At 42.8% G+C, this 17,500-nt stretch overlaps 3 protein-coding genes across 3 annotated transcripts in view; 1 reads left to right on the top strand and 2 right to left on the bottom strand.

The window, feature by feature from the left end:
• Nucleotides 1–4,166, bottom strand: part of LOC133558299 (choline O-acetyltransferase-like) — a 27,829-nt gene extending 23,663 nt beyond the window's left edge. The window contains exons 1-2 of the mRNA XM_061909562.1: nt 4,036–4,166; nt 3,823–3,888 (exon numbers count right to left, since the gene is read on the bottom strand). Of these exons, the coding sequence (XP_061765546.1) occupies nt 3,823–3,861 (39 nt within the window). The 5' untranslated portion in view covers nt 3,862–3,888; nt 4,036–4,166. The remainder of the gene's footprint in view (nt 1–3,822; nt 3,889–4,035) is intronic.
• Nucleotides 4,167–7,320: 3,154 nt separating this feature from the next.
• Nucleotides 7,321–13,304, bottom strand: LOC133558298 (probable vesicular acetylcholine transporter-B). The gene has a single exon (XM_061909561.1). It carries the CDS (start codon nt 12,945–12,947, stop codon nt 11,364–11,366), a length of 1,584 nt encoding a protein of 527 aa, XP_061765545.1. The 5' UTR covers nt 12,948–13,304; the 3' UTR covers nt 7,321–11,363.
• Nucleotides 13,305–16,707: 3,403 nt separating this feature from the next.
• The window catches only part of tmem106a (transmembrane protein 106A), a 33,782-nt gene continuing 32,989 nt past the window's right edge, over nt 16,708–17,500 (top strand). Inside the window, exon 1 of the mRNA XM_061909558.1 lies at nt 16,708–16,821. The gene's annotated coding sequence lies outside the window, so the exon portion shown is untranslated. The remainder of the gene's footprint in view (nt 16,822–17,500) is intronic.

Raw genomic sequence — 17,500 nt, 5'->3', positions numbered from 1 at the left:
CCAACATAAAATCCTTAAAAACAGCAGCGCACCTGTGTCAAGTAGAGGATCTTTGACCTACATTAGATCCTTAAAAAAAGCAGATCATTTTTGTCAAGTAGAGGATCTTTGACCTACATAAAATCCTTAAAAATAGCAGCAGACTTGTGTCAAGTAGAGGATCTTTGACCTATGTTAGGTCCTTAAAAACCGTAGCGCACTTGTGTCAAGTAGAGGATGTTTGACCTACATTTAATCCTTAAAAACAGCAGCGCACTTCTGACAAGTAGAGGATCTTTGACCTACATTAAATCCTTAAAAACAGTAGCACACTTGTGTTAAGCAGAGGATCTTTGACATACATTAAATGCTTAAAAACAACAGCGCACCTCTGACAAGTAGAAGATCTTTGACCTACATTAGATCCTTAAAAACAGCAGTGCACTTTTGTCAAGTAGAGGATCTTTGACCAACATAAAATCCTTAAAAACAGCAGCGCACCTGTGTCAAGTAGAGGATCTTTGACCTACGTTAGGTCCTTAAAACCATAGCGCACTTGTGTCAAGTAGAGGATGTTTGACCTACATTTAATCCTTAAAAACAGCAGCGCACTTCTGTCAAGTAGAAGATCTTTGACCAACATTAAATCCTTAAAAACAGCAGCGCACTTGTGTCAATTAGAGGATCTTTGACCTACGTTAGGTCCTTAAAATCAGCAGCGGACTTCTGTCAAGTAGAGGATCTTTGACCTACATAAAATCCTTAAAAACAGCAGCGCACCTGTGTCAAGTAGAGGATGTTTGACCTACATTAAATCCTTAAAATCAGCAGCGGACTTCTGTCAAGTAGAGGATCTTTGACCTACACGTTAGATCCTTAAAAACAGCACAGCACTCCATTCTTTGATCCACATGAGGTCTTCAATAACAGCAAAACACTTATGTCCCGTAAAGAATCTTTGACCTGTGTTAGGTATTTAAAAACAGCAGTGCACCTTTGTCATGTAGAGGATCTTTGACCTGCATTAGGTTCTTAAAAACAGCAAAGCACTTCTGTCACGTAAAGGATCTGTGACTGCCTTAGGTATTTAAAAACAGCAGAGCACCTTTGTCATGTAGAGAATCTTTGACCTGTATCAGGTCCTTAAAAAACAGCATAGCACTTCTATGGCGTAGAGGATCTTTGATCTACATTAAGTCTTTAAAAACGGCAAAGCACTTCTTTCATATAGATTATCTTTGACTGACCTACACTAGATCCATAAAAAGAGCAGTGCACTTCTGCCGTGGAGAGGATCTTTGACCTACATTAGGTCCATAAAAACAGCACAGCACTTCAATCATATAGAGGATCTTTGATCTATGTTAGATCCTTAAAAACAGCTAAGCACCTTTGTCATGCAGAGGATCTTTGGCCTACATTCGGGTCCTTAAAAATAGCAGATCACCTTTGTCATGTAGAGAATCTTTGAACTGCATTAGATCCTTAAAAACAGAAGAGCACTTCTGTCATATCGATGATCTTTGACCTACATTAGATCCTTAAAAACAGCAGAGCACTTCTGTTGTGTAGAGGATCTTTGACTTGCGTTTTTTGCAGTAGTTCTTTTAAAAGAGCACTTGCGTCATGTCGATAATCTTGGACTCGTGTTTTAGTAAGAGGGTCTTAAGATCAGCACATCACTCCTGTCATAAAGAAGATCTTTGACTAACGTATGTGAAGCAGATTCCTGAAAATATCCGATTGCACTCCTATAATAGAGGATCTTTGACTTGCGTTTTTTGCAGTAGTTCTTTTAAAAGAGCACTTGCGTCATGTCCATAACCTTGGACTCGCGTTTTAGTAAGAAGTTCTTAAGATCAGCACGTCACTCCTGTCATGAAGAGGATCTTTGACTAGCGAATGTGAAGCAGATTCCTGAAAATATCAGATTGCACTCCGATAATAGAGGATCTTTGACTTGCGTTTTTGCAGTAGTTCTTCAAAAAGAGCACTTGCGTCATGTCCACAATCTTGGACTCGTGTTTTAGTTAGAAGTTCTTAAAACCAGCACAGCACTCCTGTCATAAAGAGGATCTTTGACTAACTTATGTGAAGCAGATTCCTGAAAACATCAGATTGCACTCCTCTTATAGAGGATCTTTGACTTGCGTTTTTGCAGTACTTCTTCAAAAAGAGCACTTGCGCCATGTCCATAACCTTGGACTTGTGTTTTAGTAAGAGGTTCTGAAAATCAGCACATCACTCCTGTCATAAAGAGGATCTTTGACTAACGTATGTGAAGCAGATTCCTGAAAACTGAAAACACCCGATTGCACTCCTCTTGTAGAGGATCTTTGACTTGCGTTTTTGCAGTAATTCTCTAAAAAGAGCACTTGCGTCACACAGATAATCTTGGACTCGTGTTTTAGTAAGAGGTTCTTAAAATCAGCACATCACTCCTGTCATAAAGAGGATCTTTGACTAACTTATGTGAAGCAGATTCCTGAAAACACCCGATTGCACTCCTCTTATAGAGGATCTTTGACTTACGTTTTTGCAGTAGTTGTCTAAAAAGAGCACTTGTGTCATCTAGATAATCTTGGACTTGTGTTTTAGTAAGAGGTTCTGAAAATCAGCACATCACTCCTGTCATAAAGAGGATCTTTGACTAGCGAATGTGAAGCTGATTCCTGAAAATATCAGATTGCACTCCTCTTATAGAGGATCTTTGACTTGCGTTTTTGCAGTAGTTTTTCAAAAAGAGCACTTGCGTCATGTCCACAATCTTGGACTCGTGTTTTAGTTAGAAGTTCTTAAAACCAGCACAGCACTCCTGCCATAAAGAGGATCTTTGACTAACTTATGTGAAGCAGATTCCTGAAAACACCCGATTGCACTCCTCTTATAGAGGATCTTTGACTTGCATTTTTGCAGTACTTCTTCAAAAAGAGCACTTGCGTCATGTCCATAACCTTGGACTTGTGTTTTAGTAAGAGGTTCTGAAAATCAGCACGTCACTCCTGTCATAAAGAGGATCTTTGACTAATGTATGTGAAGCAGATTCCTGAAAACATCCTATTGCACTTTTCTTATAGAGGATCTTTGACTTACGTTTTTGCAGTAGTTGTCTAAAAAGAGCACTTGCGTCATCTAGATCATCTTGGACTCGTGTTTTAGTAAGAGGTTCTTAAAATGCGCACATCACTCCTGTCATAAAGAGGATCTTTGACTAACGTATGTAAAGCAGATTCCTGAACAATTGCACTCTTCTTATAGAGGATCTTTGACTTGCGTTTTTGCAGTAGTTCTCTAAAAAGAGCACCTGCGTCATGCAGATAATCTTGGACTCGTGTTTTAGTAAGAGGTTCTTAAAATCTGCAAAGAAGATCTTTGACTAACTTATGTGAAGCGGATTCCTGAAAACATCTGATTGCACTCTTCTTATAGAGGATCTTTGACTTGTGCTTTTGCAATAGCTCCCTAAAAACAGCGCGGTGTCTTGTTTGATAAATTTATTTGTGAGTTTATTATCCATGAGTCGGTGACGTTAACATTTTTATACTTTTTAGAGCCATGTCTTAGCAATATGTATAACAAATAATAATAAATAATAACAAATAATAAAAGCAAAGGGAGACGTCCTTTTCTCCTTGTACCTAATGTTTTGGCCAATTGCTGTGCAGTGCTTTTAGCGCCCATAGCGGTGGGTCGGCGGTACTGCAGGAGCTGTCCCGCGTGCTGAAGTTGCTGCTTCTAACATACAGCATCACAAAGCATTTTAGACATTAAAAACTGTTTGTTTTTGTAAATAATTTAAGTAATAAAGATAAAAAAATAAGAAAAAGTAAGGAAGAGACATACTTTTGGGTCGCCGGTGGTGTTTCTTTCCAGAAGCGGCATCACTGACGGGGGCAAACAGCCTACAGCCTGCAGGGAGCGTGCAAAAAAAAAAAGACATGGGGAATTTTCTGCAAAACTACTCTTCAAATTCACTTCCTTTAAAGTGACCAACACGAGGCTAAAATAAGACTTTGCATGCATCAACGCCGTTTAAAAAAAAAGTCTCCTTCTTACCTGCTTGGAAGATGTCCCCTGTTAGGGACAGCGAGGAGGAGCGGCGGCGACGTGTCCCGCCCGCCGCGTCTCGGGCTGCCTAGTGACGCTCCACGGGAAAAGGCGGCGTGGAGGAAGATGCTGAAGGGAGGAAGGTGTTGGGTGAGTCTACCTACCCCACCCCTCCTCAACCCACCCGCACAACACCACCCATCAACATCATCAGTACTCCACCCCGCAGGCACCAGACTCCTCCCATCAAAATCTGTTTGCGCATCTTATTATCTGACCCCCCCAACCCCTCCCCCTCCCCCTCCCCTGCATCCCAGCATCCAACAATTCATCTGCACTTTTGCTCATCATTGCAGGCTTTTTTTTTTTAATATTGGACGATAAAATACACACACACAAAAAAAACACTTCACTTGGGGGGGGGGGGGGGGGCGTGAGAGGCAATAGAGTAATAACTTTAATTCTGACACACAGGTAAATAAATATTCATTTACGAAGGGGTGAAAAAAATAATGTCGCCGGGAAAAATTTAATTATGAACAAATTGCCTTGGGGGGGCTGAGGAAAGGGGGGCGTGAGAGGCAACAGCGTAAAAGCATATTTAGTGTTAGTAAAGAACTATCTTGACACATTCAAGATAAAAAATATATACATACTTTAGAAAATGTATCTTTGAGAAAAAATTTACGATCCGCAGGTTGTAAAAAGCCCCTTTAATAGAGTGTTTCTTAAATTGGGGGGGGGGGGGCGTGAGAGCCAAAAGCGTAATAGTTTTAGTACTGTTTTGACTTAAAAAGATTTTTTAAAAAAAAGAGATTTACTTCATGGGGGCCTGTGAAATAACTTAGACCCCAAGAAAAATTTTACTGTGAGCAAAAACGCTCAGGGGGGGGGTTACCGGGGAAAGCGGGGTGTGAGAGGCGACAGCGTGATAATATCTTTAATTTTGGTAAAGATCTATCTTTACATATATAACTAATAAAGATTTACTTCGGGTGGGTGAAAAAAATGATGTCCCTGAGGCAATTGGAGGGCGGTGGGTGCCATGAAGCGCCAGGAAAAGGGGGTGTGAGAGGCAACAGCTAATCACATATTTAGCGTTAGTAAAGAACTATCTTGACAAATACAGATACCAAAAAAATATATATTTACTTTGGGGGTGGGCATTTTTTGTTAAATAGGGGGTGGGAGGCGCAGTGAGGTGTGGTGGGAAGGGGGGCGTGAGAGGCAACAGCGTAAAAGCATATTTAGTGTTAGTAAAGAACTATCTTGACACATTCAAGATAAAAAATATATACATACTTTAGAAAATGTATCTTTGAGAAAAAATGTACGATACGCAGGTTGTAAAAAGCCCCTTTAATAGAGTGTTTCTTAAATTGGGGGGGGGGGGGGGCGTGAGAGCCAAAAGCGTAATAGTTTTAGTACTGTTTTGACTTAAAAAGATTTAAAAAAAAAAGAGATTTACTTCATGGGGGCCTGTGAAATAACTTAGACCCCAAGAAAAATTTAACTGTGAGCAAAAACGCTCAGGGGGGGGGTTACCGGGGAAAGCGGGGTGTGAGAGGCGACAGCGTGATAATATCTTTAATTTTGGTAAAGATCTATCTTTACATATATAACTAATAAAGATTTACTTTGGGTGGGTGAAAAAAATGATGTCCCTTAGGCAATTGGAGGGCGGTGGGTGCCATGAAGCGCCAGGAAAAGGGGGTGTGAGAGGCAACAGTTAATCACATATTTAGCGTTAGTAAAGAACTATCTTGACAAATACAGACACCAAAAAAATATATATTTACTTTGGGGGTGGGCATTTTTTGTTAAATAGGGGGTGGGAGGCGCAGTGAGGTGTGGTGGGAAGGGGGGCGTGAGAGGCAACAGCGTAAAAGCATATTTAGTGTTAGTAAAGAACTATCTTGACACATTCAAGATAAAAAATATATACATACTTTAGAAAATGTATCTTTGAGAAAAAATTTACGATACGCAGGTCGTAAAAAGCCCCTTTAATAGAGTGTTTTCTTAAATGGGGGGGGGGGCAGGAGAGCCAAAAGCGTAATAGTTTTAGTACTGTTTTGACTTATAAAGATGGGGGTCTGGGGTCGGAGAAAGGGGGGGGGCGTGAGAGGCAACAGCATCTATAAAGAAATATATGTATTTACTTCAACTATCTTGAACTATATTGGCAAATACAGATTAAAAAATATATATAGTTACTTCAGGGGGGGCGTGAAAAAAATTATGTCCCCTGGAAATTTTAACTTTGAGCAAATTCTAAACAACCCCTTTGATAGTGTGTTAGTTAAATAGTGGGTCGGGTCCCTTTCGGGTCTGGGGTCGGAGAAAGGGGGGGCGTGAGAGGCAACAGCATCTATAAAGAAATATATGTATTTACTTCAACAATCTTGAACTATATTGGCAAATACAGATAAAAAAATATATAGTTACTTCAGGGGGGGCGTGAAAAAAATTATGTCCCCTGGAAATTTTAAATTTGAGCAAATTCCTAACAACCCCTTTGATAGTGTGTTAATTAAATAGTGGGTCGGGGTCAGAGAAAGGGGGGGGGGCGTGAGAGGCAACAGCATCTTTAGTGTTAGTAACTATAAAAAAATATATGTATTTACTTCAACTATCTTGAACTATATTGGCAAATACAGATAAAAATATATATATATTTGCTTCAGGGGGGGCGTGAAAAAAATTATGTCCCCTGGAAATTTTAACTTTGAGCAAATTCTAAACAACCCCTTTGATAGTGTGTTAGTTAAATAGTGGGTCGGGTCCCTTTCGGGTCTGGGGTCGGAGAAAGGGGGTGCGTGAGAGGCAACAGCATCTTTAGTGTTAGTAACTATAAAGAAATATATGTATTTACTTCAACTATCTTGAACTATATTGGCAAATACAGATAAAAAAATATATATATATTTGCTTCAGGGGGGGCGTGAAAAAAATGATCTCCCCTGGAAATTTTAATTGAGCAAATTCCAAACAGCAACCCTTTGATGGTGTGTTAATTGAATAGTGGGTCAGGGGTCGGAAAAAGGGAGGGGGCGGCGGGGGGGGGGGGGGGGGGCGTGAGAGGCAACAGCACATTTAGTGTTAGTAACTATAAAAAAAATATATATATTTACTTCAAAATTAGCATGAAAAAAAATTGAGAACTGCTCTCACCTGACACTTCACGCAAGCATATTTTTTTTCTTTCTTTCCTTCTTTCTTTCTTCTTCTCATATTTTGATGATAAATGCACAATAGTATAAGAAATAACCCAAACCACAGGCGTCTGGCAGATTCCAACAGATTTATTAAACCCACAGTAAATAAATGAACACATATTTATTTATCATAATCTCCCACGCGCACACACACACACACACGCACACACACACACACACACACACACACACACACACACACACACACACACACACACACACACACACACACACACACACACACACACACACACACACATGCACTTTCCAGTGGTCCACGCTTGATTAATGAAGTCTTTACATTGTGCATCGTTGTGCTATGTCACATATGTACAAACATGACGGTACATTTAATTCCAAACAACAACAATAAAAATATAATACCGACCAGGCCTTTTTGTTAAAAATGTCATTTCTCCCAACAAATACTCAAACGTGGTCTCTTAAAAAAAAAAAAAAAAAAAAAAAAGTACTTCTTTAAAAAATATATGTAGAGATATAGGCTTCTTTTTTTTGTGTGTGCTCTTTATAGTTGGTCCCACATTAATACGTGACAATCTTTTCTAGACACTGTGACGAACATGACGTGGACACGATCACAACCAAGAGAAGAAAAGGGCGGGGGGGGGGGCGTGATTTTATTGATCGGGGTATTGCACATTAATTCAGTGTTTTTCAACCACTAGAGTACCGGGACGCCAGTTAATATAATCCGCAATTAATGTGCTGTTGCTGAGTGTTGCTGAGTTTAGATGTCGGGAACAGGTCGTGTGAGACTACAATTTATTTTTTTTGTCATAATCACAATATGCAGCCGACAGCGGAAGGCAGAGTGCAGGTAAAAAAAAATTCAAAATAAACAAAAGGCGAGCGCTGCCAAGATCAGGCATTGAAGCATTGGGATAGCTATGTAAAGCAAAACGGAACTGGCCGCAAAGTAAACAAAACACAAAACGCTGGACGACAGCAAAGACTTACGGCGTGCGGAGCAGCAGACGGCGTCCACAAAGTGGATCCGAACATGACACGACAATCAACAATTTCCGTGCAAAGAAGGGGTAGCGTCCGCGCAGCTCGGATGGTCTTGATTGCGAAAACAGACATGAAACTGCAACGGAAAAATACCAACAAAATAGGAGCGCAATACAAGAACTAAAACATTACACACAGGAAAACACCCACAAAAAAACCAAATAAGTCACGGCGTGATGTGACAGTAGACAAGAGCTATGTCTAAGTTACAGTTTTAAAGTAGTGTGGGTGGCACTGGGAGCAGGTGGGTAAAGTGTCTTGCCTAAGGACTCGGGTGGCAGAAGCGGGGATCGAACGTGGAACCCTAAAGTTGCTGGCACGGCCACTTTACCAACTGAGCTATACCGCCTCTGGTATGGCGCAAACCAGCGATAATTTCAATAGTTATAATCATTTTCGTCTTGGTTATCCTATTTGTCCCCTGATGTTAAAAAGGCAATAACCAATCAAAACAAAACGCACGTCGACAACAACGATAACGTTTATTATTATTATTATTATTATTAATAATAATAAACACGTCCTGTCCAGCCACCCAGGCAAATCCTATTAATGATGTAGATCAGGGGTGGCAAACTCATTTTAGATGGAGAAAAATCTACTCCGAAATGGTAAAATCACGGCACGATAACTTAAAAATAAAGACAACTTCAAATTGTTTTCTTTGTTTGAAAATAAAACAAGCACATTCTAACAATTTTTATTTTTTTTACACTTGCATGTTGCGGTTAATTGTATTCTATCTTTATTTGTCGTTATTTATATTTTCGGAATAAAATATGTTATAATGTTCATCAGTCATGCACGGTTGGATATGAGTTAAATTGCAAATCCAATTAATTACTTTTTATCGTCAATATCGGTTACTTCAGGGGTGTCCAAACTTTTTCCACAGCGGGCCATTGTGATATTTTTCATTTTCAAAACATGACAAAATATATGGATTTTTTTTTGTTTGTTTTTTTTTTAATCCTTAGGACTCCTGGGGAGCATAGAGGGTCTCAGTCACTTAAATGTTAAAAATAAGTGAAATTACTATTATTATTATTATTTATTTAATGCTTACAGTAAATCTCTATGTCAAAAACAAATAAGGTTTTATGCCTTTTCTGTCAAAGACAACTTTGTTTTTTATAGTAAAACTGCAGTATTTAGATAGATGGATAGTACTTTATTGATTCCTTCAGGAGAGTTCCTTTATTTAACAATTAAATCCCTCAAAGATCAATAATGCAGGACACCATTGATTTTAATTATATAATATTTTTAAGTAATCACAGTGAAAAGTTAAATAAAATCCTACTAAATATATTTGAGATCCGAAAGGTTCCCCACTCACAAAGTGATACATTTTTATTATTGTTTTTTTTTTTTTTTTTTACTTTTAACACTTAAATTTCAAGATCAACATCCGACGTATCCGTCGATTTTAAGTTCGAACCGTTATTGTGTTCGTTTTATGCTCTTTTGTCAAAACGTTGACCACACAACATATGCAATATTTTTTTCCACATCAAACAGTTTTAAAAGAGATAATTTTGAAGTAATTATAACATAGATTATTTTGTCCTTTTTTTTTTTTTCGAGCAATGAAAAAAAAAAAAAGAAAATAAACACAAAAGGAGCACAAAAAAAAAACGCGTCAACTTTTTCTCATTAGATTTCACCTCTTTCCACTTTTGGGGCAGTATAGCTCGAGGGTTGCAGGTTCAATCCCCGCTTCTGCCATCCTAGTCACTGCTGTTGTGTCCTTGGGCAAGACACCTTTCCCCCAGTGCCACCCACACTGGTTTAAAAATGGAACTTAGATATTGGGTTTCCCTATGTAAAGCGCCAAGAGTCACTAGAGCATGGGTGTCAAACTCTGGCCCGCCGTGTAGTTTCATTTGGCCCTTGAGGTAATATCACATTAAGATTAGAGCTGCATTCACCGCTGATACTCATACTTGCCAACCCTCACGATTTTCCCGGGAGACTCCCAAAGTTCAGTGCCCCTCCCAAAAATCTTCCGGGGCAACCATTCTTCCGAATTTCTCCCAATTTCCACCCGGACAACAATATCGGGGGCGTGCCTTTTAGCGTCCTCTACAGCCTGTCGTCACGTCCGCTTTTTCGTGCCGGTCCGGTCCCATATATATGCTGCTTTAACACACACAAGTGAATGCAAGGCATACTTGATCAACAGCCATAAGGGTCACACTGAGGGTGGCCGTATAAACAACTTTAACACTTTTACAAATATGCGCCACACCAAACAAGAATGACAAACACATTTCGGGAGAACATCCGCACTGTAGCACAACATAAACTCAACAGAAGAAATACCCAGAACCCCTTGCAGCACTAACTTCCTGGACGCCACAATATACACCCCCGCTACCACCAAACCCCGCTTCCCCAATTTTTATTTACATTTTATTTGATACTCGATTTTGTATGTAAAGCTACATATGCCTTGCTTATGTAGCTCGGTTGGTAGAGTGGCCGTGCCAGCAACTTGAGGGTTGCAGGTTCGATTCCCGCTTGTGCCATCCTAGTCACTGCCGTTGTGTCCTTGGGCAAGACACTTTACCCACCTGCTCCCAGTGCCACCCACACTGCTTTAAATGTAACTTAGATATTGGGTGTCGCTATGTAAGGCGCTTTGAGTCACTAGAGAAAAGCGCTATATAAAATATAATTCACTTCACTTGTTTAATATTCAATGCAAAACTTGTTTGGGTCCCTATTAAAAGGTTAAGTTGTTCAACCTGGGCCCGCGGCTTTGTTCAGTTTTACGTTTTGGCCCACTCTCTATTTGAGTTTGACGTCCCTGCACTAGAGAAAAGCGCTATATAAATATCATTCACTTCACTTTGCTTTAAAAAAAAAAAACATATATATATATATATATTTGCAATACTATCAATTTTGCAATTTTTGCAGAATGTGTGGCGGGCCGCACTTTGGACACCCCCGGGTTACTTAGTTTATTTTTTTATTTTTTATGGTTCTGGATTGTTTTTCAATGACAAAAAAAATCGGTTGAAAAACACTGCATTAGTCGGGATGATGAGGCCCGGCGTCTTTCGGCGAGGCGCGCCCGCCTCAGGTGAACTCCGGGCCGGACGACTCCTCGGAGGGCGACCGCTGCTGCTGCGCCCTGTACGCGTCGAAGCCGTTCTCGTCCACGGGCAGGCAGTTCCCCGCCGCGCGGTATCCCGTCGTCTTCTTCTTCTTCTTCTCGGCGCGCCGCTCCTCCAGGCGGATGGCGTCGTAGAGCCCCTGCGGAGCCTCCTCCAACAGCGTGTCCCGCTCCGAGTGGGACGGCCGCATCTGGCAGACGTTGCGCAGCAGCAGCAGCGCGGGCGCGTAGAGCACGTTGACCAGCCCCATGCCCAGGTTGAGCTGCACGAAGCCCGAATTGTGCACGATCTGGCCGGCCACCACGGGGCCCATGGCGTACGCCACCGAGTAGGAGATGTCCGCGATGGCGTACACGCTGCCGTAGACGGAGACGTGGCGCACGTCCACCAGGAAGGCCAGCGTGGGCAGCAGCGCCGTGTCCACCAGCGCGATGCCGAAGCAGATGCCGCAGAGCGGGGCGATGAGCTCCTCGAAGGTCTTGCAGGCCGGCACCGTGCAGGAGCTGGCCCCGATGATGACCATGCCCAGGGCGCCGTAGAACCACTGCAGGTTGGGGTGACGCGCGGCCAGCTTGACGGTGATGTAGACGCCGAGGACGTGCGGGAAGAAGGCCGGCAGCCAGGTGAGGCCCATCTGCCACTGCGTGGAGTGCATGGTGGTCTCCATCCAGTTGGAGATGGTGGGCTCCAGGAAGGCCAGCGGGATGTTGCACACCGTCAGCGCGCCCGCCACCACCGCGATGTAGGGGTCGATCATGAGCCGGTAGATGGGGGTGCCCACCGGCATGTTCTCTCGAGTCCTGTTGGAGAAGGGCCGGATGAGGGCCAGGAAGAAGACGCCGTCCAGCAGGCAGATGAGGGCCAGCACCAGGAAGGGCACCCGCTTGCCCACGAACTCGTACAGCACGCCGCCGAAAGGAGGCGCCACCAGGCTCCCGAAGGAGATGAAGGCCAGCGCGATGCCCAGCGCCCGGCTGCGCTCCGCCTCCTCCGTGTACTTGTCGGCGATCATCGCGATGCCGGAGGTGTCCGCGAAGGCCGAGCCCAGCCCCTGCAGGCTGCGCGCGGCGAACAGCGTGGCGTAGTTCTCCCCGAAGGCGAAGATGCACGTGGACAGGAACATGACCGTCAGGCCGATCAAGAGCGGGATGTCGTAGCCCACGCGGTCGATGAAGGTGCCGCTGAGCGGGTTGACCAGGAGCTGCAGGATGGCCTTGGAGGCGAACAGAACCCCGATCTGGATGTCCAGGTTGTTGCGGATGCGCGCCGCGTCCTGCTGGCCGGTGCCGTTGCCGGTGCCGTTAGGGTGCAGGACGAGGTGGACGTGCTCCGCCTGCTCGCTCTCCAGGTCGGCCAGGTAGTCCGGGATGATGGGCACGATGACCATGTAGAGCATGTTGTCCAGGAGCAGCGCCACGCACACGATGACCAGGATGATGCGCCGCTGCTGGTGCGGGTCGCGCATGGCGGTGCTCAGCTGCTTGGTGCGCGCGCCCATCTCGGACAGTTTGAGGGCCAACCCGGACGGTCCGCCCTCAGGATTCATTGTGCGTCTTTTTTTTGTTTGTTTGTTTGTATACCCCCCACCCTTAAAAAAAAATACAAAAATGTGCTTTTTCTCCTCTCAGTGCCGCTCTCGCGTCATACCTGGACGCCGCGGTTCTCCCCGCGCCCGTGCGTAAAAGCGAAGATCGCAGCCATCTGGTCTTTTTACGCGGGCTTTTCGCGGCTTGAGCGCCGGTTGACTTCCATCCTCGCCGCCTTCTCCACCTGTGGCACTTTGGCGCGCGGCTCTGACCGCGTGGGCGCTGCCTTCCTGGCCATTGGAGCACATTAACGCGCGGGTTTTGCTCCTGGCCACCCTCCTCCTCCTCCTCCTCCTCTCTTTCCACGCAGATGTGACATCAGCACCGGCGACCTGACTGCATGCCTTCCACACTTTGCCCACTTTATGCTAATTCGACCCCCACTCCCTCCAACCCCCGCCACGACGCTTCAACCAATGAGAGACACCGTGGGCTCCTCCATCTTCCAATTAGAACCCTAATGTCATCCCTTAAGTTCTCTCCCACAAAATGATTTGCTTATTTTTAATCCAAAATGACACTTTTCTTTTTTCTTTTCTTTTTTTTTTTTTACATTACCTGAATGTATCATTTGCCAGGACACTAACAAAAATAACAATAATAAGCATTCAAGCACTTCCGGTTCTATTCCCAAGCAAATAAGACAACAAACGTGTCTTGATAACAGTGTTAACCAAACTAGGGTCCGCGGACCGGATCCAGCCCGCCAGCATTCAAGTTCTGGCCCGCGGGAAATCCAAGTACATTTTTTTATTTTTATTTTTTTTAAATCTGTCCTTTCTAATCCACTTTCTACGGCTTGCTGCTTGTTACTCTCAGAGTCTCCGATAGCCGCTCAGGCAAATGCATTTTATGATATCATACATTTCCATATGAGTTGGGAAATGGTGTTAGATGTAAATATAAACAGAATACAATGATTTGCAAATCCTTTTCAAGCCATATTCAGTTGAATATGCTACAAAGACAACATATTTCATGTTCAAACTGATAAACATTTTTGTTTTTTGTGCAAATAATCATTAACTTTAGAATTTGATGCCAGCAACACATGACAAAGAAGTTGGGAAAGGTGGCAATAAATACTGATAAAGTTGAGAAATGCTCATCCAACACTTATTTGGAACATCCCACAGGTGTGCAGGCTAATTGGGAACAGGTGGGTGCCATGATTGGCTATAAAAGCAGCTTCCGTGAAATGCTAAGTAATTCACAAACAAGGATGGGGTGAGGGTCACCACTTTGTAAGCAAATTGTCAAACAGTTTTAGAACAACATTTCTCAACGAGTTATTGCAAGGAATGTACCATCTACGGTCTGTAAAATCATCAAAAAGTTCAAAGAATCTGGAGAAATCACTGCACGTAAGCGATGATATTACGGACCTTTGATCCCTCAGGCGGTACTGCATCAAAAAACCGACATAATTGTGTAAAGGATATCACCACATGGGCTCAGGAACACTTCATAAAACCACTGTCAGTAACTACAGTTGGTCGCTACATCTGTAAGTGCAAGTTAAAACTCTACTATGCAAAGCCAAAGCCATTTATCAACAACACCCAGGAACACCGCTGGCTTCTTTGGGCCCGAGCTCATCTAAGATGGACTGATGCAAAGTGGAAAAGTGTTCTGTGGTCTGACGAGTCCACATTTCAAATTGTATTTGGAAACTGTGGACGTGGTGTCCTCCAGAACAAAGAGGAAAATAACCATCCGGATTGTTATAGGCGCAAAGTTCAGAAGCCAGCATCTGTGATGGTATGGGGGTGTATTAGTGCCCAAGGCATGGGTAACTTACACATGTGTGATGGTATGGGGGTGTATTAGTGCCCAAGGCATGGGTAACTTACACATGTGTGATGGTATGGGGGTGTATTAGTGCCCAAGGCATGGGTAACTTACACATGTGTGATGGTATGGGGGTGTATTAGTGCTCAAGGGAATTGTTATTTACACATATGTGAAGGCACCATTAATGCTAATAGGTTCATACAGGTTTTTGAGCAACATATGTTGTCATCCAAGCCACGTGTTACAACAGCGTGGCTTCGTAGTAAAAGAGTGCGGGTACTTTCCTGGCCCGCCTGCAGTCCAGACATGTCTCCCATCGAAAATGTGTGGTGCATTATGAAGCGTAAAATACGACAGTGGGACTGTTGAACGACTGAAGCTCTACATAAAACAAGAATAGTAAATAATTCCACTTTCACAGCTTCAACAATTATTTTCCTCAGTTCCCAAACGTTTATTGAGTGTTGTTAAAAGAAAAGGTGATGTAACACAGTGGTGAACATGCCCTTTCCCAACTACTTTGGCACGTGTTGCAGCCATGAAATTCTAAGTTAATTATTCATTGCAAAAAATAAATAAAGTTTATGAGTTTGAACATGAAATATGTTGTCTTTGTAGCATATTCAACTGAATATGGCTTGAAAAGGATTTGCAAATCATTGTATTCTGTTTATATTTACATCTAACACCATTTCCCAACTCATATGGAAACGGGGTTTGTATATATATGTACACATATATATATATATATATATATATATATATATATATATATATATATATATATATATATATATATATATATATATATATATATATATATATAAAAGCCCGGCCCCCGGCCAAATTATTTTAACCCAATGCGGCACCCGGGGCAAAAAGTTTGGGGACGCCTGATGTTAACAATCATACACAAGCAGTGGTGTCCAAAGTGTGGGACGCTGCAAATTTTTTTAACAGCCCCGCGACACATTTAAAAAAAATACTATTACCAAACAAGAACATAAAAATGTGTAATAAAAGAGCAAACACGTGAAATACAACCTATTTTACCTTGATGGAAATAAAGCAATAACTAATCAAAATGTTGACAACAACAATGACAAAAGTTACTGACTTTTAAAAAAAGAATATATATATATATATATATATATATATATTTTTTTTTTTTTTTTTTTTTTTTTTTTTTTTCATCCACGGTGGCAGAGGGGTTAGTGCGTCTGCCTCACAATACGAAGTTCCTGCAGTCCTGGGTTCAAATCCAGGCTCGGGATCTTTCTGTGTGGAGTTTGCATGTTCTCCCCGTGAATGTGTGGGTTCCCTCCGGGTACTACAGCTTCCTCCCACCTCCAAAGTCATGCACCTGGGGATAGGCCCCTCCCACCTCCAAAGACATGCACCTGGGGATAGGCCCCTCCCACCTCCAAAGACATGCACCTGGGGATAGGCCCCTCCCACCTCCAAAGACATGCACCTGGGGATAGGTTGATTGGCAACACTAAATGGTCCCTAGTGTGTGAATGTTGTCTGTCTATCTGTGTTGGCCCTGTGATGAGGTGGCGACTTGTCCAGGATGTACCCCGCCTTCCGCCCGATTGTAGCTGGGATAGGCGCCAGCGCCCCCGCGACCCCGAAAGGGAATAAGCGGTAGAAAATGGATGGATGGATGGATGGATGGATTGTTTGGAAAACATCTGCTGAATTGTCACTTCTTATCTCTGCTGTAGATCCTGAAAATAAAAAGTTGAACAGTGCTTGGCTTCTCTTTTTAAAGCAAATAATATTATTGTGCAAGAACTGCGCTGCCTTGCAAGAAAATAAACACAATTTGTGTACTATCGCTTATTTGACAGCAGCAGTGCACCCATTCGGCCGCTAGAGGACAGCACAAGTGGGCTGTCGTCCGAAGAAGGCGGAAGTGTGTTTGTTTACCCCGGAAATGACTTTTCTTCAACAGGAAATGACTTAGTAGGCGCGCCCCGAGCGGAAGTCAGCAGCTGCAGAAGCAGCACTCATCATCTCAAAACACTCAAAACACTCAAAACACTCGACTTGGCTGACAAAAGGTGAGTTCTTTTACCTCCTCAGATAAACTCCAAGAGAGCTTATTTGGAAGAGCTATTAGGCGAGCTCCGTCACCCATGGTGTCCACGGACCAACTAATGTATCTAAGATCCATGTTCTGATGTTTAAATGTTAGTTGTCTGCTTGTGTTTTTCTTCTGTTAAGAAAGCAATGATGCACTTTGTCCAAGACTAATTTCCCCGCGGGGAAAATAAATTGAACATTGATGGCGTCCACAGACCAACAAATGTATCCATGCGTTTTTATTGAGAATTTCACGCAAGTTAATTGTATAAATATATACTTATATAATAGTTATTTATAATATATGTAAGTGTGTTAATGTAAATGTGTATCACAGAAAGTAGGTAAGTGGCGGAGTGATATCAAAAGCGACCACGCTTGTCATTCGGTCACACACGAGGGTGTGCAGGCCAGGCAGGTCCGGTGGGAAACATGTACTCCTCAAATATTTTAAACATTCATTATAATTTCGGTTTCTCACAATCATGAGGTGGGCAGCACGGTGGAAGAGGGGTTAGTGCATCTGCCTCACAATACGAAGGTCCTAAGCAGTCGTGTGTTAAATCCCTAGCTCAGGATCTTTCTGTGTGGAATTTGCATGTTCTCCCCGTGACTGCGTGGCTTTTACTCC

This window comes from Nerophis ophidion, linkage group LG08, assembly GCF_033978795.1.
Source record: "Nerophis ophidion isolate RoL-2023_Sa linkage group LG08, RoL_Noph_v1.0, whole genome shotgun sequence".
NCBI lineage: Eukaryota > Metazoa > Chordata > Actinopteri > Syngnathiformes > Syngnathidae > Nerophis > Nerophis ophidion.
The sequence above is the reverse complement of the archived record's forward strand: the minus strand, read 5'-3'. Positions and strand labels throughout refer to the sequence as shown.

Coding starts and splice junctions, on each gene's coding strand:
- LOC133558298 (XM_061909561.1), bottom strand. CDS start 12,947: ATGAATCCTGAGGGCGGACCGTCCGGGTTGGCCCTCAAACTGTCCGAG.